This window comes from Aphelocoma coerulescens, chromosome 1 (assembly GCF_041296385.1).
Source record: "Aphelocoma coerulescens isolate FSJ_1873_10779 chromosome 1, UR_Acoe_1.0, whole genome shotgun sequence".
Classification (NCBI taxonomy): Eukaryota; Metazoa; Chordata; class Aves; order Passeriformes; family Corvidae; genus Aphelocoma; species Aphelocoma coerulescens.
The window spans coordinates 79,791,224-79,815,224 of record NC_091013.1 but is presented as its reverse complement, the minus strand read 5'-3'; the positions used below and the strand labels follow the sequence as shown (position 1 = coordinate 79,815,224).

The 24,001-nt window shown below is 35.4% G+C and overlaps 1 protein-coding gene across 1 annotated transcript in view; it reads left to right on the top strand.

The window, feature by feature from the left end:
* Positions 1-24,001, top strand: part of DYNC2H1 (dynein cytoplasmic 2 heavy chain 1) — a 156,919-nt gene that overhangs the window by 65,137 nt on the left and 67,781 nt on the right. The window contains exons 66-77 of the mRNA XM_069014810.1: positions 2,861-3,024; positions 3,743-3,862; positions 6,559-6,693; positions 7,456-7,599; positions 9,235-9,324; positions 11,264-11,329; positions 13,405-13,455; positions 15,498-15,575; positions 16,751-16,882; positions 18,232-18,304; positions 21,536-21,696; positions 23,616-23,741. Coding sequence (XP_068870911.1) covers positions 2,861-3,024; positions 3,743-3,862; positions 6,559-6,693; positions 7,456-7,599; positions 9,235-9,324; positions 11,264-11,329; positions 13,405-13,455; positions 15,498-15,575; positions 16,751-16,882; positions 18,232-18,304; positions 21,536-21,696; positions 23,616-23,741 — 1,340 coding nt within the window. The remainder of the gene's footprint in view (positions 1-2,860; positions 3,025-3,742; positions 3,863-6,558; positions 6,694-7,455; positions 7,600-9,234; positions 9,325-11,263; positions 11,330-13,404; positions 13,456-15,497; positions 15,576-16,750; positions 16,883-18,231; positions 18,305-21,535; positions 21,697-23,615; positions 23,742-24,001) is intronic.

Below are 24,001 nucleotides of genomic sequence, written 5' to 3'. Positions count from 1 at the left end.
AAATCACCAAGATCTTTGCAAATGCTTGTTCAAAACTCCTGTAGTATAGATCTATTTATATAAAACTTGATTTTTCTGAAAACTTGAATATTGTGTAGTTTTTTCCTCTGTAGTATTAACCTGCTGCTAACGCTTCAGTGCATGAAATATGTTGGAGATATGTTCTTAGTTAGTAAGTGGAAAAATATTGAAAAGTATTTAAAACTTTTTTTTTAATTGAAATTAAAATAATAAGTTTTTATCGACTCTTAAAAATTTAAATTTTAAGTTAATTTCTAGTGATGATTTCAAACACATAGTTTTAATTGGAAACTTGGGCCTTAAATAAACCAGAAGTTACACAGCTGTTTGTGCAATTAGAGATCAAAGGTTTAGGATGTTGGTGTTTCTGCTTCTCTTGCATTTCTCTGAAACTAAAGAAGACACACAAGTCTGTTCCTGATGTGCCCTTGGAATGGGAAGGGTCATAGAGATCAGCAAAATGGTGGAATTTGGTGAAAGGAGTCCCTTAACCAATGCAAGAAAAAGGAAAAAACATAACATTTAGGTTTTGCAATATAATATCTCTGTTTTGGACAGATAATGTGTTCTATCTAACTGTCTATATAACTGCTTTGGACTCAGTTGCTTTAAATTTTTTTTTTTAATATGAAAAATTGTGATGAAAGTTTAGCAAAAATAAATAGTAATTATGCAAGTATCTCAGCATGAGTTTTGTTGTACTATGTTACATATTTTGAAATTATATCATGAGAACTGAGTGAATTAAAAAATACAGCAGTGTGTGTTTTAAATACTTTCTAAAGTACAGTAATTAAAATAGATTTGCATTATCCTTTGTAATCGTATTTCTGCCTCAAGTGATAATTCCTCAGCATGTACCACAGCATATGCATGTAATTTACTGTATGAACTTTGGGTACTGAAGATAGCTCAAGACTTTTTTTTGCTGTCATTTCATCTACTATTGAGATCTAATGATGTGTGAGGTAGCAGTAATTTTTTTAATGTAAGTACATGCTAAAAATAAATCAAATACCATAGGATTCTTATTTACATTTATCTCCAATATCAGAAAGATCTGTTTAGGGAGAAGAAAGTGTTATTTTAGATCAGCCTGCCATTACAGATGTACTTGCTTGTTTATTCTCACTGAAAGAACACCACCAGAGCAGTGATTTCAGGGGTCTGTGGGGGCTTAGGTAGAACACTGTAACAATTTTTTTTTGCCCCTCTAGCTTCTGCTGAATTTTGGAAAGCTGATGAGATACAGTATGAGAGATGACTATGTCTGCAGAACTGTGGAGAAGGCAGATTAAATTCAAATATACCAGTTTGTTCAGGAAAATTGCTCATAACACTCAGACATCCTCTTTTGCTTGTTAATGAGCTATGTTAATGCCAGGTCTGTGCAGGTCCAAACTAGAGAGCTGCTATTGGAAAAGGAAGAATGGGTCACTATTTGAATCTTTTCCATCACTTTACAAGCAAGCACGCACTTCTTCTTTTTGTCAAAATGTGGGGGCCTGTCTGCATTATTTGGCTTGTGATGACTGTACATCTCTTCATTACTTGGAATGAAATATTAAGAAAAATGTGACTGTATATACTGCAGTAAATTCATCTTTGTACAGCTTCCATTTTCTGTTTAACATTTTTACAACATACTCCTAAGATTTATTCTGATCTTTGGCATAGAGGCAAAATTGGTATGTGATTTTCATCTCTACCAGTGTTTTAGCCAGAGATTTATATTTCTGCACTCAGTGCTAAAAATAGAGAAGCACCTAAGTATGCCATCTTGGAAAGTTTTCTGTAATGGAAATTTTCACTTTTCATCTTAAAATTCTGTTCTTATTTCTTTTTCAATATCAGGAAGCAAAAATCTCACTCTAATCATATGATTGTCTGAGTCTATTATTTTCTTACCCTGCTTGAATGGAAACCTGTTAAGGAAGACGGGTGGGGTGGGGGGGGGGCATACATGTAGTTTTATTCTGTAACAGGCATATTGAGAAAGATTAGGAGTATAAACAGACTGAAACCATGACATTAGTTATTTAATAAATCACTTGTTTCTTTCATAATATGATTAAATTAAATGTATTTATAATAACACAAATTTATGGGATATTTCTTGATGGAATATTTTTCTTTCCTTCTACTGTCTAGATATTCCATCATTTTTAGTTTCATAGACTTGCTCTATAACAGTTATCATAGAAAATAGTATCTTAATAGAATTATACAACAACATCAGCCTTCTACAAATAAATATAACAGACACAGAGATGAAATCTCATGGGTTTGGATGACATTTCAGGAAATACTGAACCATCTTAGTTAGCCATTGTATAGTAATGGCTAGTATAGAGTGGTAGACCAATGTTTAAAGGTAAAGGAATGTGTTTAAATTATGACAAGACTCACACATAAGGGGGATTCTCAAGGTCATCTTCTGTGGTGTTTTGTCTCCTGTTCATGGTCTGAAGATTTCAAGAAGTCGTTAGTATTACTTTTATGTCAAGTGTATTTTTTGTCTTTTATGCTTTGTGTTCTGGGTAAGAATAATTAAATTACTCAGGTGTATTAAATATTCTTACTATGTAATTCCATGTATTAGTGTTACATTATTACTTTTCTGTCTGTAAAAATACAGGCTAGGATGTGTTCTTTAAATTTTTTGAATTTGTATTTTTTTCCAATCAATTTATAAATACATATTGTAAAATATATTTTGAGCCATTGGTCATAAAGTATTACACAAATGCCATTGTTTTCACATAATTTTAGAATGTTCCAATCAGAGTGAGTATAACATCTGTTCAGAGTGAGTATAACATCTGTTTATTATTTACAGGACCCCGTTACGCTGTACAAATAGGTGAAAAAATGATAGATTATAATGAAGAGTTCCGTCTTTTTCTATCTACAAGGAACCCAAATCCCTTCATTCCACCTGATGCTTCTTCAATTGTTACAGAAGTAAACTTTACCACAACAGCAAGTGGCTTAAGAGGACAGGTGGGCATTTAGAATAAAACCAGTGTATGTATAGTGAACATGCATAGCTGCATCCAGCATTTGGAATAAACCAGTGCAGTTTGTGTTAATGGTTATGGAGGTACTTTCTAGCTCACAAATATAAATAGTAAAATTTTTATGCACTTTTGAACCAAGGAGAATGAGTCCAGTAGAGAAAATGAAAATGTTCTCATTGACTTCAGCTACAACAGACTAATTGCTAAGCCTTTGCTTAGATGCATTTATGGTACCATGGAAACATTTCTGTTATAGCTCTCCAGTGTCCTACTTAGAGGGTAATGCTGGTACCATCAAGACACTTTGTGTACAGAAAAAATGTAGTGAAACCAAAATATTGTGTATTTTATTTCCTTTAAAATGCTAGTAGCTTTTTGGGTTTTCTCTATAAAGTCTAGAAATCAAAATGTAACATACAAATGGAAGAAAAGAGAGATAAATTAAGGGAAGAAAATCCCCTCTTTATTTGGTAGGAAACAAGCTTTTCTATACTAACAAGATGCTTAGAATGGGGTAGATAGGATGTTCATAAGTAAGATATAATTGAAAATGTGAAGCATAGATAACCACATGGATTCGCTCCTTCCTCTGGCGATAGAGAATTGGCATCATACAATGTATCCATGACAACTGACCCCTCTTTACGTGGAAATGCAGAAAAACCCCCAACTTTGTTTTTGTTTTCTATCTTTGTTTTTAGCTTTTGGCTTTAACAATTCAGCATGAAAAGCCTGATTTGGAAGAGCAGAAGACAAAACTGTTACAACAGGAAGAAGATAAGAAGATACAGTTAGCTAAGCTTGAGGATTCTCTTTTGGAGGTAAAACAAATTTACCTCTTGTATATCTGTTAGACCAGTAAGATAATGATCACATTGGCATGTGTTTGAATGAAGATGCTGGGAGTGTTGGAATAATGAGCCCTCAGGATTTTTGATTACAGAAAATAAAGGCATTATTTGCCTGGACCTGTTGGAAGAGTAGAGTAGATAAAAATGTACATCTATTATGAAACTGTAGTATTTCAATACATCAAGCATTTTTATAGTTGAATTTATGAATTCGTTGAACTAGATTTAGGCTGATTTAGATTGATTAGAAATTTAATTAATTTTAACACACCAAGAAGAGAAAACTTTATTAAAAATTATACTATTTCATTTTGAAATTACGAGTTTAAAAAAACCCCAGATTTTTAAACTTGTGAACCATGTCAAAGGATTCTTTCTCAACTTGAGAAATGATCCTGTGTTGTGAAAACAATAAAAAATCCCACTACAAAATTGAAAGATTGCTGAGAGAGACATTTAAAATTTTAAACCTCCACAATTGTTTCTTATTAGCAATGAGCTGTAATATACTTTCCAGTTAACATTCCCTGTCTTGCATTTAAAATTAATATTCTCAATTTTCAGTTCATCTTTTTATTTTATTGAAAGTATTTATACTCAGAAACAGCTGTTCACCTTATAAGGAAGGACTGTTTTATTTTTTGTCTGTGTCTTGTCATGGATTTCACATAAATTGTACTTCATGCTTATAGGAATGGATCCTCAAATCCTCTGTCTTTCTGAAAGGTCAGAGATGCAGGGAGATTGACCCGGTGCCTTAAAACCCTCAGTCTGTAGCTAAGTCACGGAACTTTGCAGTATTGAGTGCAATGGATTAGCATAAGATAACAGTTTTTACAGATTAGCCTGGCCATTTATTACACTGGCCCACAAGAGAGCTGGAAAGGAACTTATTACTAGGACATGTAGTGACAGGACAAGGGAGGAATGGCTTTTAACCTGCAAGAGGGTAGGTTTAGATTAGACACTATGAAGAAATTCTCTACTGTGAGGGTGGTAAGGCACCAGCTCCTCTGGGAACCTCTGGGAACAGGTTCCCCAGAGAACTTGTGTATGCCTCATCCCTGGAAATGTTCAAGTCCAGTTTGGATGGAGCTTTGAGAAACCTGATGTAGTGAGTGGCATCCCTACCCATTGACAGGGGAGTTGGAACTAGATGGTCTCTTCCAAACCATTTTATGATTCTATGATTAGTAGCTCAGTTTTAGAATTTTGCATATAATTATCTGATGTGATTTGAATTTCCACATTTACAGTCCCTATTGAACTCCTTATTAATTCTCAAATACTAAGCTCCGCCCTTTTTTAAAACTCTGGTGGGGCAGATTTCTCTTACAGGAAGAGGGAAACTTGCTCTCCAATAAAATTCAGTATCCAGATTCAACCATTTTAACATCTTACTGTCTACCAGAAGCTGAGGGTTGAGAGATGCAACAGATCCAATTTCACTTTTTAGGACACACTTTTTCTGTGATCTTGGAACTCAAAAATCTTTTTCATTTGTCTGATCTGAATTACCAAGTACAAACCTGAAGTAGTTGATGCCGCAGCTGTCTGCAACAAAAAGCGTCCGAGTACTAACAGCAAGGTTGTTCTTCTTAGCACTGCAATCAGGATGCTCTTTGACCTTGAAGAAAGAAACCTAAAGCTCTGTGGAAACTGGCAGGTGCTACATGGACTCTGTCAACAAAGAAGTCAATGTTGGATGAGGTCGAGCTAAATTTAAGTTAGTCTTAAAGCAATGTTGCCATTCCAGCTGAAGTACTGTACTGTTTTTTTACTGGTGCTCTTGCTGTCTCATAGCTCACAGTATGATTCCTCATAGATTAATTGGACTCTTTGAAAAAGTAGATGATCTTGTCCTAAACTTGTTTCAGGTAGAGAAGTAAGTGCATTCTACCACTCTAACTGGTGAATCTCTGCCTCCAGATATCCTAAAATGCTGTCCTACAGGTGGTTGCTCAGAACTGGTTTGACTGACAGGCAGCCAATTTTCTGTCTGACTAAAATAAATGTATTGATGTGTATTTACTGAAGGTTAGTAAAAAACCTTTAAATATAAGTGAACTATTCAAGCTTTTCCTACTAATTAGAAGTGAAATTAATTGCTTAATTGCTTAATTTAATGAGGAGAACTCAGGAAAACTGTGGGGTAATCTCAAGGATTTTGAAGTGATCTCTGATTATGAAACTTAAATTGTTGTAATTTGAATATTCACTGTTGGAAATGAGAACTAGATTGTATAGGAGATAATGGAATGCTTTTGAAGGAAAACAAATATGAATGACTGTGTACAGGAAGTTGTTACAAGTAGCCAACTTCAGGATAAATGGGAAGTTAAACACAAGAAAAAAATACCCTAATGTGTATTTACCATGGGGATTTTAGTGCCTAAGACTGTGATCATAGAAATCATTCTCAAAAGCCTGCTGATGACCTGTGTTTCAGAATCTGGATTTTTGGAGTAAGTTCTTGAGCTTTATTTTCCATACTTCTTAAAAAAAAATCTCAGTTTTTGGAGTAACCACCTGTTTTCTAGTACTGTTGAGATGCATTCAGTGATTCAGACATATGTACAGGTCAGAAAGATGGACAGCTTCCAAAATGGTTACTTTACAGGATTTTTTTATTTTTAATGTAACATAGATTACTTTCTTTTTTCCAGACACTTGCCACATCACAAGGCAATATACTAGAAAATAAGGATCTGATTGAATCTTTGAATCAAACTAAAGCAAGCAGTGCACTCATCCAAGAATCACTGGCTGAATCTTTCAGACTTCAGAGTTTCCTTGATAAGGTAGGAGAATATTTTAATCTTTAAGTGCTGTTTTTCTCGTGCTAAAAATATTCATCTTTTATCTAGATAAGATACATATATCCACAGGATTATAAGATGAGTTACATATTAAATTAGGTTTTTTTGAGTAAATTGTATTTGGTATATGCAAATACATGCAGTATTTTAAGTAATTAAAATGCTTGTTTTGTATATGCTGAATAGTTACACAATATAAAGTCTGCCAGTTTGAATTAAAGGAATTTTGGCAAATCCTGGATTTTGACTTTATTTTTGCCATCCACTATTGCAAACATTATCGTTCATAAGGATGTTTTTGCTTAGTATGCCCCTTGCTATTGGAACAGTTTAGATCATGGGTGATGTTTTGTTCATCTGACATCCTCCTCTTTTTGTGACAGATTTCAGAGTTTTCTTCTGTGTTCTATTTGTTTACCTTAAAATTTCCCATTGAATTTTGGGATGTGTTCTGTGATGGGAAAAGAGCTTAGTGCCCTAGGGATTAATTTCCAACATGTTCTTCATCATTTAAAGAATTTTTTGCTAAAAATGTTTACTTCCAATTTTGAAATCTAAGGGGACAGTGTTGAAGTCTGGAGTGCTGGTCCCTCAATGTGAAGACTTGGAAAGGATTCTGTTTTCTAAAGCAGTGGGAGTCATAGGATTGTTTTCTCGGCAGGAGGAGTAAAATGTTTATGCAAAAATCAGTAGGTGGCAGTAATGCACCTCCTTTTCTCATATGTGTGTTGTTTTTCTCCACAGGAGAGGGACGCCTATCTCCCTTTGGCTGAGAGTGCCAGCAAAATGTATTTCATTATCTCTGACTTGTCCAAAATTAATAATATGTACCGCTTTAGTTTGGCGGCGTTCCTGCGGCTTTTCCAAAGAGCTCTGCAAAGCGAGCAGGTATTTTCTCTTCTCCTGAAGCTGCTAATGCTGCAGAAGAATCCATCTGCTTTGATCCTTAGAATTTATTAGTTACTCTGGACATTTTTAAAAAAAAAAACTTAGAATAACTGATGATGAAGTGTATAATAAGTAGTGATGTTGACCTGTGGTGCTTTAGATGTTCAGAATACAGGCATATGGACTTAAATTATCTTATGTTGTATATAAATCACAGAATTTCTGTATCATCTGAAAGCAAAGTAACTCTTTGTGATTACAGGCTTGCTCTTTGTCTACGGTGAATTAGGAAAACAAAGGTTGATGGTAACTTTACTGAAGGCTTTATTTAAATAAATTAATGATCTAAAATACTAATAGAGGTAGCTTTATCAACAAGGGGTAGAATAAGAAAAGACCTATTTTTCTACATGGTTCATTTACCCAGAGGAAGGTTAAAACTTTATCTACTTTTTTACAGTTTGTAAGCATGTCTGTAGCCTCTCCTGTTTAAAATGTAATTTTTATTCTTCTATTTTCTTAGACTAGTATATTCTTATTGAAGCAAAGAATGGTTTTATTCCTTGTCACCTCACTTTAGATCTAAATACCCACACTGAGTAATAGTGCATTTTCTTTTTATTCAGCATCTCCAAAATCCTTCGTATTTTTCTTTGTTTCTACTTAGAAAGTCATTCACCAACCTTTCATCATGTTTCCTTTGGATTCACCTTTAGTCTGGCATCTGTGATTACAATTCTCCTTCAGCTCCAGTCATTACTAGGAACACAGTTCTGACTATGTGAACTTGCCCTCTTTGAAGTTCCTATTACTTCTTTTCAACAACATGAGGTTTTAACTTCTTGTTCTTACTCTCACACTCCTTCATAATTTTTCTTCTTCCTGCCTATAATCTTAAAAAGCTCAACTTCTGGTTTTGCCTTCATTGCTTGCTTTCTTTTTTCCTTGTCCTCTATCCAATTCTTCATTTTTGCCAGGTGATTTATTAGACGTGGGAAAGGTATTAGGCAAATCAGTTGCCCAAGTGCCCGCCTTAAACTCATCATTCAAATTCCAGCATGGTAGAAGGGAACTCATACTACCTGTAACACACCCAGTCCCTTTCTTCTTTTGTCCTTTTAAATTTTTTCCCGTTAGAATTAGTCTTTCAGTCTATGAGCTTTGAGGGACAGTGTACACTTAATATTTTTTACAATGTTCATTTCAGTTGGGCCAAATTTGACCAGAAGTTTCATAACTACACTCAAGATCAACATACTTGTTTAGTAGTATCAAGTGTAATAAATAAATGCATAAGCAATTTTTTATCACATGAAAATGATGAGATTTCAATGATACTGATGTTAGGAGAAGAAAATGTTTTCTCATTCCCGATGTATTTCATCTTATACACAAAGTTGTATCATGTTCATAGTCAAAATATTCAGTGCCAAAATATTTATTTCTTAATACTTCAGCATGAACTTCGCATTTAATCATCTGTGCAGATAGCTTCAGATGAATTTATTAGTATGTTTTTAGAACTAGTGTTGTGTAGAGTCCAGATGATTTGTGTCATTTTGCTGAAATTAACAAAGCACGTGAAAAGATTTTTGCTTCCACATGAATTTTTGAAATCTGAAATTTCTTTTATAGGATTCAAGTAGTACTGAGGAAAGAATCAAGTTGCTTATTGGCTCACTGAAGCATACAGTGTATGAATATGTTTGTCGTTGTTTGTTTAAGGTAAGATTGTGTTTTTTCTGGCTTTTATGCAGTGCACTGGGTTTGGAAGTATTCTTTCAGCAGTCAACACTTGATCTACTTTAAATAAGCAGTATTGTGTAATAGATGCAAAAAATTACACTATCAATATTTAACATGCTAAATGAGGAGGACTAAAAACCAGGATATGACCAAATTAATATTGCTGATGCTCATTTCTCCGCAGAGCTCTACCTCTCTGCCTTATTCTGTCAGTCTCCGCTTCAGAGTCAGTCCTGGGCTTCTCAGAAGTCTTCTGAGCACTCTTTTTCCATTTGCTCTTATCTCTTGCATTCCTGAATATAAGGTTTTGTGTGATTATTTAGGTTTTTTGTATTTTGGTTTGGGTTTTTTTTAAAGGAAACAAAAGGGGATTTGTTAGGTTGATGGGTGGACTTGATTATCTTAAAGGTCTCTTCCGACCTAGATGATTCTATGTTTCTAAAAGTCCTACACTGTGATATTCTCCTTTTTCTTTTCATAGCCTGTCCCAAATATCTACCTGTTGTCTTGTTTGTTTCTATCTGTTCCTTGTTCTTCCTCCTTCCTCCATATAATGTTCTTAGTGTATTTCTTCTTTATTTCAATCCGGTGTCTTTTCACTTCTTGCTTTCTTACTGAAGACCTAGGGAATATATGCCTTTCATTTTCAGTTCTAATTTTTACTTTCACGTGGAACTGTCATAACGAGAGGTGTTTGTCTCATAGTACCAGGCTGAAGAATGCACAGTACATCTGCGTATATGATTTGAGCAGTACAAATCATGCAAGTCTGTACCTTGATCTGTGAGAACAGAGAGATCTTGAAAATTTTACACCACCTCCTTCCCCTGTCCCCCAATCTAGCAATGCTATATTGTGGATATAGGGGTAGCAGTTATTTCTAAGGGGTTTTGTTTATCATAGTCCAAGTGGATTCTCATGAAATAGTCTCGTAATACTTGATGTCTGTCTTTGAAGTCATGAGTATGTGAAGCCTTCCACTAAGTCATTATAACTTGTGAATATGGAAGGCAGCTATTTTTATGTGAGAAAAGAGTAGAGAGTTCAAATGCAAGGCAGAGAAGAGATTCCTAGTAGGAAAGATTTTTACTGTGATCAGATTGGAGTTTAGAAAATACTGAAAGTGTGTTGCTGTACCACTTCAAACTAATGGTCCATGCAGCTTACTCCTGTGTTTAGTAATGGAGAGAACAAATAAACTCTTCACACCATCAACAGTTCACTGCTAATTCTTCCTTTTATCCATGAAATTTTTTAAAGACTGCAGTGACACTGAGGCTTTACTAGTGTCTTCATAAAAGGTATAGCTGACATGACTTTATACCTTTTGAAGCATGTTAGAATTGGGAAGAATGATTTTGTCTGTCTGTGGTTATTATTTATGTGTACATAGGCTTCACGTATACTACTAAATGAAGTGGTGCCAAGAAATTTACCTGAGCACTGGAATTGGCCCACCTTTCCTGTTAATTTTTCAAAACAGGTTTAGTCTGGGCCAGTTAGTGTTCTTCCAAACGATTCTTGTTCAAATTTTAGATACTAGATCATCCAGGGAGCATCCTAATACGCAGTTTTGTTACGGATTTGCTTACAGACCTTGTCTGAGAAGATGAAAGAATTAAATGGTATGGTTTGTTCTCAGTGTCGTATGATGTTCATGTTTATCAGTAGAATGAGAACTTCAGTGCCTTGCACAGATTGATGCTAATTCCTCTTTGCCCTCCACTCCACAGCCCACTTTGACTTAGTTTTTGTCTCTAAGTTGCAAAGGTAGGTAGCAATTTTACATTAGGATATGTCATTAAGTCATTACTATGGAATTAGAGGTGTTTTTTTAACAAAATGTTACTTATAAAAAAGAACCAGAAATGTGACTTTTGCTGAGTATATAGATACATTTTTACTGCTTTTATTTCAGGCTGATCAGCTAATGTTTGCTCTACATTTTGTACGAGGAATGCACCCTGAACTTTTTCAAGAGAATGTAAGTGCTAGAGAAGAAAATTGCCAAGTATTTTACTCAAACTTAATATGAAAAGTAAATAAGTAGGTAGAAAGTTTTTGTCAATAAATGTAGGACTTAGTTGTAATTATCTGTAGTGTAGTCTGATAAATGCTATAAAGTCTGCCTGCAGTGAAAGAGTGTGCATAATTGACTTCATACAGCTGCTTAAAACTTGTCTGATTATCCTGAGTCAAGACACAGTTAATTATCTAAAGTACCTACATGGAATGGAGAGTCTAAACTATGTACTAGAAGCTGGAGACCAGAAGGGACATCAAGTGATAGCAGATGTCAGTTTGATAGAGGAGAGTCCATTATGGAGGTAAAGGTAAAAAGCAGATCAAACATTTGAAGGAAGTAATGGAACTTGATTATATGAAAGACGTGAGCTTAAGGTACAAAGTTAAAAAAAAAGTTGGTTGGAGCCTTCTGATGTTATGAATGCAGAGTAGTTTCATTGTAGACATATAGATTGACAAAGTGACATCTCAGTCTTCCAGCAATGATGTGGCCTCATAAAAATAACTCATCTTTATAGTAGGAGTATATATCCTGGCTGCTCTTCCTTATCCAAAGTTCCCTATTTCATATTCATTATTTTGTTTGAGCTTCTGAAAATACCTTGCTTTATTTTTCTTGAGTTTCTAAAGTCGTGAAGGCAGCAACCTGCAAACAGTTTTCTGACTAAATTAAATTTTGGCTTCTTAAGTGTTTGTAAGTCCAACGCTGTGTGCAGGTTTCCACTGTTTAGCATTCATTTCCATCAGCTATTAGAGCTCTTAGACAGCTTAATCTAGGTTATATATAATGCATATTTCTGCTGTATCTGAATACTCAAGAGAGAAAACAGGCAAATAATATCAATATTTTTTTTACTTCTCTGAAAGACAGAAGGTATTTTAATTAAATTGCTAAGAGAAGAGTGCAAAATACTTAGTGAGGAAAATGAAGCTGAAGTTATTCCTTTAAAATTATTTCTTTTAAAGCTTTTAATGTGATGAGACTAGGAGTTGCTTAAACTGCTGCTAGAGAATTTATTATTCTAAGTCCCTATCTCAAAAGAATTCAACCTTCTGCACTTAAATATTTTTTTGCATAGCAATATGAAATTTATAGTACAACTTCAGCAATATACTACAGAATGCCTTGGTTCTTAGTAGGGACATTCTCTTTCTGAATCAATATGTATAGATTTTTCTGAGGTAGTTTTATATGTCTCCATATATTATACTTCTGCTTTTCTTCATAACAATATTGCACAAACAAAAAAATATTCCATGCATTTTTGTGTGCACAAACATTTTCTTTGTAATTGGGAGACGAGCATCAGTTTGTAACTGAAAGAGGGGGTTGTTTCGAGACTCAGTGAGACTGATGGGTGCAAAAATCTGTGCTGGGGTTTGTATCAGCAGTACTACTCTCAGTCAGTTGCTTTTAAATTTCTAATGTTACTGTTGTCTTTAATATAAAATCTTTATCATGGACAATAGATATTAATTATGCAAAATTTCAGTACTCATGAGAATTTTTAGTCTGTTTCTTGTCACCTCCAAATACAGGATTCTGTAATGTCTAATGGTTTGAAGTACTTGTCTGATCTGATGTAAAACAATTAAAAACTGTCTTCTTGGATACATATACCAAGTCTAAAAGCTTTAATCATACATAAATTCAATCCTGCTTTTAGTTACCTGTTCTATGTGGGCTGCTGATGCCCCACCAGGCAGGATGTGTGTCCTTGCCAGCCACATTTGTTGCTTCGTGATAGTCTATAGATGGGCAGTCTGGGTCGGAGCTGTGAGTGCTGAGGAAGTATAGAACTTCCCCTTTGCTTATTTTTCTTATAAAGCACTCCAGTCACTTAGCTTGGATTCTGCAAAAGGAATTACATTCTGGTAGCATCACCTTCCATTTAAAAATTGTCTTGGAACTCTTTCAGAATCTGGGATTTAATTTGTTTATTTTCCTGCTCTGCCTACATGCCTACTACATATTAATCTTCATTCTTAAAGATGTCTTGTGACTTATCTGAGTTGTTCACTTATTCCCCCCAGGAATGGGAGACTTTTACAGGTGTGATCATTGGAGACACCATCAGAAAATCAGTAAGCTACATTTATTTTCATATTTTGAAATAAGGAACATTTACTTTTATCCTGAAAACTTAAAATACTCTTACTGTGTTGTTTAATTAGTTGTATTCGTACATGAAAGAAATGAGTAACTTTTCACATATAAAAATACAAATTTATATAAAATTTTCTGAACATGGCAACTAATTTTCTAATTTGAATAACTTTTTGCCTTTGTTGCATATTTTCTTGTATTTTTCTTTTACCAGGATGACAATTTGTAATGTTTGCATGTTTGAGTAGGTTTTCAGCCCTCTGCTGTACCTAAAATCAGTATTTTTGAATTCCCCTTTCACCCAGAGTCGTGTCTGAGCTGTACTTCTTGTATGGATTAATGCAACTGTACACACACTTTGCTAGCTTTGAGTTGCTTTTTTCCTCAGTGTCAAGGGTTCTACATCTGGAGATGGATTTATATGTTTTCCTGGGTAACTGAGCAAGCTTGTGAAGCTTTCTTTGCATGTCTGACCAAGCATGATGTAGTTTACTAAGTGTCTTTCAGTTCTATTGAGTCTGTATACTATTAACATAAGATTCCACTAGGAAACGGTAGAGAAAAAAGCTAAGCTTTCCATATCTTGCCCATTATAGGCCTTCTTTGAGCCGAATATTTTGGCAAAGGTTTTGAAAGGTGTTTCTAGGAAGCATGAGCACGATCAGGAATTATGAGCTCAGTCTTTGCCTCCTGTTTTGCTTTTCTGCTCTTTTCCTCTTTCAGGCTCAGCTGCATTTTTCATCATTCATGACTACTTTTAACCTATAGCCTTGTTTAAATATCTGTTAGGGTATCTTGTACATTGAGTGGTACCAGATGATGGCCAGTGCGAGTACCTTGATTTTAGAATATTCATGACAGCAACTGTGTTCCCATGCATGCTGGTAGAAGTGGCAAGTCATTTAAAATATAATGTATTACTCAGGTTTTCTCAGGCAGCTGGTTAAAATCCAGTTTCTCTAGCTGTTAGATGACTCTACTACAGGCTTTGCATTTCAGTGTGACTGCAGAAGTCCCCCTTCATCTCTCTGGAGTCGTTGTAATTCAATTAAATGTCTGTGAAGTGAGTGATTGTCAAGTATGTTCTTCCTGTAGGCCATTTTCAAGGAATGTGAGATCTGATTGTATAATGGAATTTAATACCAGTCTTACTTCCACCCTGCCTAACACACAACCTATAGATTTTGGAAAGATTGTGCATTTGTGTCCTTCAGCCCAATTCTAAATGGAATGTATATTGCAGACCCATGTCAAATTTATTCCTACAATTGCTTCCAAGTTTCCTAGTTTTGTTCTTTCTCAGACTTTGTAGCTGATGGCTGAGATACCCTTTCACAGGAAAGTTTCTGCTTTTTTCTGCTGAGCATTTAAGATTACTCTTGAAGTTGCTCACTGGTTGAAAGATCCAAATACATTTCCATGCAGATACTCGTCAGACTGGTTAATGTGTACTGTAATATGTTTTAATAACAAATGATGTAGGGAATACAGAAATTCCACTGGAGCTTAAGCAGTGTTGTTCATCCTTGTAATACCCTCCATGCCAAACATCTAAAGAGCAGAAAAATAGAGCTGTGGCCAGATTTTATCAGTGCAGAGATGTTCAGAGGTGGTGTTTTGCCCTTTGTGTGAGGGACCATCTTCTTCATGATTTCAAATATGTGCAATGGAGTTGTTTTTTGAAGTCAGTTACTCAGAGTGCATATGCAGATAGCCAATCATTTGTGTCACTTGTTTTTAATGAAAAACTACTTAGAATTGAGTGTGTCATAAGGATACTCTAAATGGTAAAGTATTTTCATGCTCGAGTAGCTAAGCTAATGTTAATGTGAACAATATGTCTCATATTTAAATCTTTTTGTAGCTTTTTTGTTATGCCATTTATGTACTTAGCCAGAGAAAGATTGCTGTTATGAATGCTATTTTTAGTAAAACATGGATTTCAAAATCTTATTACTCCATATAGTTTTTCACAAAAATTTGTGTAACCTCCATGTGTAATGTAACTTGCTTCCATAAGGATTCACAAAGAAGTGCTCGTGACCAGATTCCCTCTTGGATAGAACAGGACCGAGTCTGGGCAGTAGCATCTTTAAAGGTATACATCATGTGGTCTGTTGAATTTAAATTTAAAGGACTTTGTTTTTGGCAGATATATCGCAATTTGGACTTGAATACTCAGATATGTATTTTTCAGATCAAAAAGATTTTTTTACTTTAAGGTGTTTATTCCATCTTCCAGAAACCATAGCTTAATATACGCTCACTTTAATAAAAAACCAAAGGTTTTTTGTTTTATTTTTTTAATTTTAATATCACTTTTCGGAGCCTTTTTCATGTACATTTCTACCCCATCTAACAAAGCATTTCAATGCATGTGAGTGAACCTGTCATCTCACTGAGATTAGAAAATGCTTTAAGTCTACCCAAGGTACTACAATTTTTATAGATAGGAGGATAGAGGGAAAATTGCAAATAATATTTAGTTGTAGATTTCACTTATGTAATGACTTTCACGAATCACTTCATTTTGTATTAAAAGCCATAAACTGTTAATTTAGAAATCAGTATTCTCCTAGTCAGATTTCTCTGTACATCTTTATAGGTGTTTCAGACCTTGTGATTGCTCAGATTGAACTAAAACAAAACCACTTTTTTGCATTGGTTCCTTCTACCACAGTCAGTGTTGAAGTCCTCTGATCCTGAAGGGAACGTAAGGAAAATACTAGTCCTGAAATTCTGACTCAGGCTCTTCTCCTCATGCATCTAGCTCATCAGCAAGAAGAAAAACCTTGACTGGTCTTTGGCAAGGACTTTTTTTGCTAAACCCAGAGTTCACTATTTAATTTTTCTTCAACCAGGAATCGGGAACAATCACAATAAAGGTGTGGCAAGCATAATAGTTAGAGGTTTAAACAAACAGAAATTGAGTAACTGAGTGAATCAGTAGCATGCACTGATAGCAAACCATTACTGATAGCAGATCATCATTAGAGGAAAGGACTTAAAGGTAGAGCCCAAAGTTTAAAATCAAAGAACCTTAAGGTTTAAAACTAAAACTACAGTGCAATATAGGTTTAGCCTTTCCAGGGAATAGGTAAACAAGTGGTTAATTTTAAAATGTACTCTTTTCTTCTCTAACTCCAAGAATAAAATTGAATTTTGTGATTTGCACAGGTAGTGGTCATAGAGATATTTGGAAATAAATTAAAATATACAATGTCCAAATGTCTATTCTTCTTTACAGTTAAATCTACACCATTTTTTTTGTAGATATCTCTCCCAGGTCTCTATCAGACACTTTGCTTTGAAGATGAAAGTCTGTGGCGCACTTTTTCTCAGAGCTCTATATGTGAACAAGACTTCCCATCTTCTGTTGTAAAAAGAATTTCCTTGTTTCAGCAGGTAATCTTTTCATTCATAATATTAATTATGAGTTCAGCATTGAAAGTAAATTTTACATCCAGGCCTGGTTGAATTATAATCAGTGACAGTATCTACACTTTCTTGCAGTTTAACTATTTTTTTTTAGTCTAAGGATTATATATTTTTTACTATCGTGTATTTTCTCTGTTATCTGAGTCTTTTTAGTGTTGGTATATTAGCTACAACTGGGTATATCCTGCAAGGTAACAAGTTCTTTAGAAATATACACAGAATTAATTTTATGAATAGGTATTAAAATTCTTTCATGGTTGCTTTGTTACTGCTGGATGTGTCAGCTTGTTGAGCATCTTTAATTTACTTCATCACTGAATGTGCAAATTCACACAAAATGCAGTAGCAGCCTCTGCTTTTTTAGAATAGAAGTCATGAAAAATGATTTCTGAAAACCTGGTGATACAGAACTCATGGAGAATATGGGAAAGGCAAGTTCCTTCCTCAGCCTGACAGTCCTTTTCCACTGGAAAATCACTTTTGTGCTTATGAATGAAAAGGTGTTGTTACTTAATTTCAAATGATGCTGTGATTTTTCATTTGAAGTTACTTCACTTAAAAAAATCCAGAAAAAGGATGAGGCATTAGACAATGTAGTTTTGTATTGATTGGCTCTTAGCAGCTGTCTGTTGGACCTATTTGTGGAGGAGGACAATTTCTGAAATAGCATGCATGGAATTTAGGAATAAACCATTTTGGAAAGGAATTTGTCTGAGTAATATTTGATTCAATGAAATGCTGAAGAGCACTTCTTATGTGTGCAGTGTGTGGTCAGAAAATGTCTGCGTTTATAGGAAAGTGAATCTGGAATGATTGATGTACCTTGTACCTTGTACAGAAAGTATTAAGGATGTTTCTGTTGATGAAGTATACTGAAACTACGTAGTAAGATTGATGTGCCACCCATGAATTAAGTTGAACTGAAACCAGAGATATTACTATTCCAAGTAGGACATTGCTGCCTATATACGTGCATAGAGTTTAGATTACTAGTATAAAGCTAAGTGTGCTTTCTGTCATTCTAGCTACCCACAAAGCTACTTTTTTTCTAAAACATTGTAGAAAAGTTTGTATAAATAGACATTAAGTGTAGATCTATTTTCTGATTCTATTGGTAGAACAAGCTACTTACAAAAGAACAGTTACAGTAGATTATCTTGGAAAGGAATGATCAGATAGCTCTATATATTCAGAGACAGTAAATTTGTTCTTAAGATAAATTCAAAGAATTCATCCTTCTTAGAAGAGTCTTGCATTTTAAATTCTCATTACACACTTTTATAGACTCATCTCTCCTGAATATATTTTATTTTAAGGTACTTGTAGTCCAGGCTGTCAGACCAGACAGGCTACAGAGTGCCATGGCTCTTTTTGCGTGTAAAACCCTAGGTAAGTTAATTTTTCACCAGGGTATTTCTGCACAACAATTAAATATCTTCTTTGGTCCTGTGTTTCTCTTTTATTTTATAGTTCTTACGGATTCCCTAAATTTTAGCATATGAAAATATGCTGTACAGGTTTGCTGATTTTGTTCTTGTAAAATATTCTTGAAACTGCTTTTAAAATGGTTTGGGTTATGCTGCACAGTGATTGAAAATATAATAAAAAAATCTGTCAGTTCTTGCCCACTAGATAATTAAGAAAGGAAGATAACGTTTTCTGTAAGTTTTACACTGCAACACTCTCATTAAAACTCAGATGTTACATAAATATTACTTTATTTAATGTCATTTACCATTTAAAGACCATTAGGTTTGAGATTTTGTAAATGGACTCTCAAAAGATTAATTAATATCATTTTTGTCTTAATTCTTGGTCTGTAATACTTTTTACTGTCTTTTTAAAAGTACACATGATTTAGAGTGATTCAGTGCTATGGTTGTCTATTTGTTCTAGTTAGTCTGTTTCCTCTCTCAAGTCTATTATATCCAGAGTTTGAAACCTATATGCCAAATAATCTTAATATTGCAGTACAGCACACAAAAACCTTCCTTGAATTTTTAGCAGTTACGAGTGTCTCATCAGTGGGGACACTGTAAGTTTTAAAACTCTCTTTATCTTACTCCCTTATGCTGTCTGTGGACATTATTTGTTGCTCAAAATTGCCTCCATATCTGCCACCCAGACTGGGATTTTCAACATTAAGGTATAGCTTCTCTGTCAAACATTATTAGTAGGTAGAGAGGGTACTTTGGTCATGGTGACATGGCCCATGCTGACAATGTCCCTGCCTGTTGGAATCAAATGACAAGAGTGACCTGCAGTGTGTGTGGCTCAAAAGCCAGCAGAGACCTGAATGCAGAGTAAGTTTATTTGCTTGCTTGCTTCCAAATCTTAATGTATGACATACATTGCTTGTTCTGGGACCAGTTCCTTGGAGGAGTGCTGCACAAGGGAATAGTTTTGGTGAATGAAGCTGCAGCCTCACCAAGGAAGGCAAAATACCATTGACTCCATTTGGATTTTCAAAATGATTAAATCATCCACAAATCATCCATGGATTTTTCATGCGTATCAGTGAGATCGGTGTAAAATCATGACTAGCACATTCTAAACAATAAAAGATGTCATGCTTGTATGAATATTTTTTCATATTTTTTTCTACCATTTTTTTTCATTGTCCTTGCCCTGAAACAACTTAAAACAAACTGTTTTACTTAGTTCTAAAGGGAGCCATTAAGTTTTCAATCTCGTTTGGCTGCTTTTCTTGTGAGAAAAATAAATTCCTAAAGACCTATAATCTCCCACAAGAAAGCCTTTCACTTCTGTTTTATCCAGATACTCCTTTTTTTCCTTTTGTCACCTTTTACCTGTATTTTTAAATTTATGGATGAAGAGGGACTAAAATAATTTCTTCTGAAGTTAAGGTTCATAAAAATTTGCTAAGAATGTGTTTTGTAACACCCAAAGCATGGTTATTTCTTTATTTTACATGCTATACAGAAATGCACCATGTTAACAGCCTTTCAGTACCTAAGGGGGCCCACAAGCAAACTGGAGATGGACTTTCTACATGGGCATGTGGTAACAGGCCAAGCGGGAACAACTTCAAACTGAAAGAGAGCAGATTCAAGTTAGGTATTAGGGTGAAATTCTTCCCTGTGAGGGTAGTGAGGCACTGGAACAGATTTCCCAGAGAAATTGTGGATGTCCCATCCCTTAAAGTGTTCAAGGCCAGGCTAGATAGGGCTCTGAGCAACTTGGTCTAGTGGAAAGTGTCCCTGCCCATGACAGGGGGGCTGGAACGAGATGATATTTGAGGTCCCAGTACAGACCATTCTGCGATTCCATGGTACAAATTATGTAGCACTGTTCTGTGTGGAACGTACAATAGCTCAATTCTGAAAACAGACTGTGCCCTCAAGGAAGTGTGTGTGGCATCTTTTAGTAGTTGTGGCATAGGTGTCACAGATTTGGGCTTTTCTGTCTTGCTGCATGTCGTGATTTCCCATTGCACCCAACACTTCACTAGTTAAGTCCCAGTCTAAAGATGCATGAAAATATGTGGTTAACACTATTTCATTTATGATACACTTACACACGTATCTTTGGGCTCATGTATAAATCCCTTGCCTATACTAAGTCAACATTCTAGACATTCTAGACATTAAAACAAATAATAGACATAAGTTGTGGTGGCCAGTGGGATACAAGGGACAAAGAGAGTCCACTGGTGAGACAGTCCCTAGTATCAGAGATCCTCCCCAGGTTAGGGCGAACAGAAGAGGCTTCCCCCAGGATGCTTTGCCCTGCTATGTTAATGTACCCCAGTTCTGCTTCCTTGGTTGGCCCATGGCCTCCCTGCTCCTTTGTTACCTTATTTGTCCCATGTCCTAGAAGGTTCTCCAGTCCAGCTTCCCCCCATTGGCCCCTGCCCCATCACCACTCCCTCAGAGCTCCCCATTGGCTCCCATTCCCTGCTCCTGCCTGTGTACCACCCCGCTGCCCTCAGATCATTGGTCCCATACTTAAACCTGGACCCTCCATTGTTCTTTGTCTTCATGCCTGGAACCCTTCACGAGCATCGCTGCAATAAACCTCTCCTGTGGAGCTCTGTACGGAGCCCCTTCCTGCCTCGTTGCCATGGATGTATTTTCTGGAGCTCTCTGTGTGTGTGTGAGTGTGTGCTGGTCCTGCCGAGCGGCTCCGCTGTGGAGACGCTTTTAGGAAGGTCGCGGCACCTCGCTATCCGGCACAGCCAGGCCGCTGGGCTTCGCGACAATAAGTAATCACAGTACGAAAAACCGTGTGTGTCTAATAATTCAGGCTCTCGGGGCAGTAAGGAGAGAAATTCTGCATGTGGACATATAAATTGCAATTAGTTTCAGCAAATAGCATATTCTCTCTTTGTATGTTTTCCTCAAGGCTTCACTCTAAATAAAGACTGCAGTTTATATTTGTCAAGCTGGAAATCCAGGTACCATGCTTGTATATTTTTCTTATCAATATAGGGTACCTTATACCTGCATGTTGTAAGGATTTTTTCTTCATTTTAAAGCCCATTTTATGGTGTCTGCTGAACAGAACTCTTGACAGCCAGATGAGCTCTAAAATGGATAGTGAAGTACTCCATCATGTGTGGTCACTTTATTTCCATAATAATTGTAATTCTAATTGTAGGAATAAAAGAATTATCTCCATCGCCTCTGAATATGAAACGTCTGTATAAAGAGACACTGGAAATTGAGCCCATCTTGATAATAATTTCTCCTGGTGCTGACCCTTCTCAAGAGTTGCAGGAACTTGCCGGTGTTGAAAGAAAAACTGAGTGCTACCATCAGGTCAGTCTTAGATAAGTGTAATTATTAAAAACCACAACATGTAAATTTTACTGTAGTAATATCTCTTTTACTTTGTTTTTTAAAGAAGTTAGGATGTAAAATCATCGTTTGGTGTCGTGTTGTTTTGTTGTTCCCACCTGTCTTGAACTAACTTCTCATTCCATTGGCAAAATGGGCTGGAGGAGAGAGACACAATTAGTCATGCTCACAGAAGCAGTATCCAAAAAAGAGACACATTCCTCCAGTGTGGAGAAGGAAAAAATGAGAAGATGGATGGAAAGGAACAAAAGAGGCAGAGAATTGTTATACATGCTGCATCATTGTCTTTTTTAGTGTGGAGTAATTGAAACAAACAAAACCCACTGAAAACTAGGCTTCATCATTTCCTCTGCTTGTAGGATTTGCACATTTCTTTCTTCAACAGAAAACATAAATCAGGTGCTCAGTGTTTGTGAATACTAGGTATTTTGTGAAATTCTGCAAAATATTTTGAGAAGTTTTGCATCCTTGAAGGTTCCCAGGAATCCACTGGACAAAGCCCTTAGCTCCTGGTCTGATCTTTCATACCTGGCCCTACTTAGAGCAGGAGATTGGACTAGACACCTTCCAGGATTCATTCCAATTCAAATTATTCTATGAATCAAATGGTTCCCTAATATTCCCAATAAACAGTACGAATATGCTTTATAACTTTCTGTAAAATATTATTTCCTTTTGTCGTTTGATATATTAAGGGGGGGGGAAGTTGTTATCTAGCTGATCGCTAGTTAGCATAGAAATGGAAAATGTCAAGTTTAATGTTGCTTTTAAATAGTCCTTGAAATTGTTCCTTTCCCGGGATATGAACTGATACAATGTATTTTTCCCATCAAACTGTAAATATTTATATCCTACTGCCATCTTATCTATCTGTGAACATTGCAGAATGCCTATTTCTCATTGTGCCACATGGATTTTCATGTTTATCTCTAAATATCCTTTACATGTTGGACTTCCAAAATGTAGCATGGTATGGTATTCGGTCAAGGATCAGGACTCAAAGCTAAATCACCTGAAAGTTGTCTTACTAATGAGAATATTTTGTTACTATGTTTTCCTATACTTTCTCATGTAATTTGAGTTGAACATGAAAGACAGAATTTTGTTCTCTGTTGATTTACTTCTTGTATAGGATAAAGAACAGAGTGCTAAATTTATGCCATCTGTAACCATATTGCTGGCGACTTTGTCTTCTCTTGGCTATTTTCAATTATTTCACGATATTATGCTCAGTTTTCCTTAGTCAGAGAATCGTAATGCCAAGACAAGATTTTTCAATTGGCTAAGACCTCTTTATTTTCAATTTATTTGGTTCAGGGTTTTTTTTTTTATATATAGCTTCCAAATAGATTCTACAGTAGAACTAATATGGTAGTATAAAAATGAAAAAAGGAGTATATATTATTCATATATCCCAGCTGGAAAGAGAGCAGCCTTAGTTTTTAACTCATCTTAATACAAAACTGAGTATTTCTCTCCAAAGGAAATACTCCTAACTTCCATTCAAAAGAAACTTTGTTCTCATTTATCTCTTACTTTTGTGGTTCTGCAGTAATGCAGTTTAGTCATTGATATTTAAATTACTTTTCGGCTTCCCAGGGAATACCATCACTGTCACCAAGTGATGTATGTTTTTTTCCATTCAAAGACTAGGTAATGTTGTTCGTTCAGAAACTCTGGCTAGATAAGTTGCAAAGAAAAACTTGTTTCTCTTAATCTTTTCTCTACTTTAGTAACCTATCACGTTAGAGAAAATTCTGGTTTTCTTTAGCACTCTTTTTTTTTTTTACGTATTTATTCTAACCTGCAAGCATGATTTTGTATTTAACTATTAAATGAGGTCTGAGAGATTCTTGATACAACTGTGTCTGCCATTTCAGATTGCCATGGGCCAGGGCCAAGCTGACCTGGCTATTCAAACTTTAAGAGAATGTGCACAGAACGGAGAATGGCTGTGTTTGAAGAACCTGCATCTTGTTACATCTTGGCTTCCTGTATTGGAAAAGGTGAGAGCAAATAGAGAAGAAGATACTGGAAAGCAGACAAAATTAGTATGCAACATTTCTGAAGCATTTCAGGCATTTCCACGGTGATCTTTAAAACTGCAGTTTAAAAATATGCTTTTGCGGTTTTCTCAGTCATGCAGAAGGTGAACTGCTTCAGATCTAAGGAGCTTCTTTCTTTCCATGAATGCTTTAATTTTCATACAAGGTAGAGTATTTCTACCACAATGAGTGGTCAAATGCTCCAATTAGGACTTCTGGTA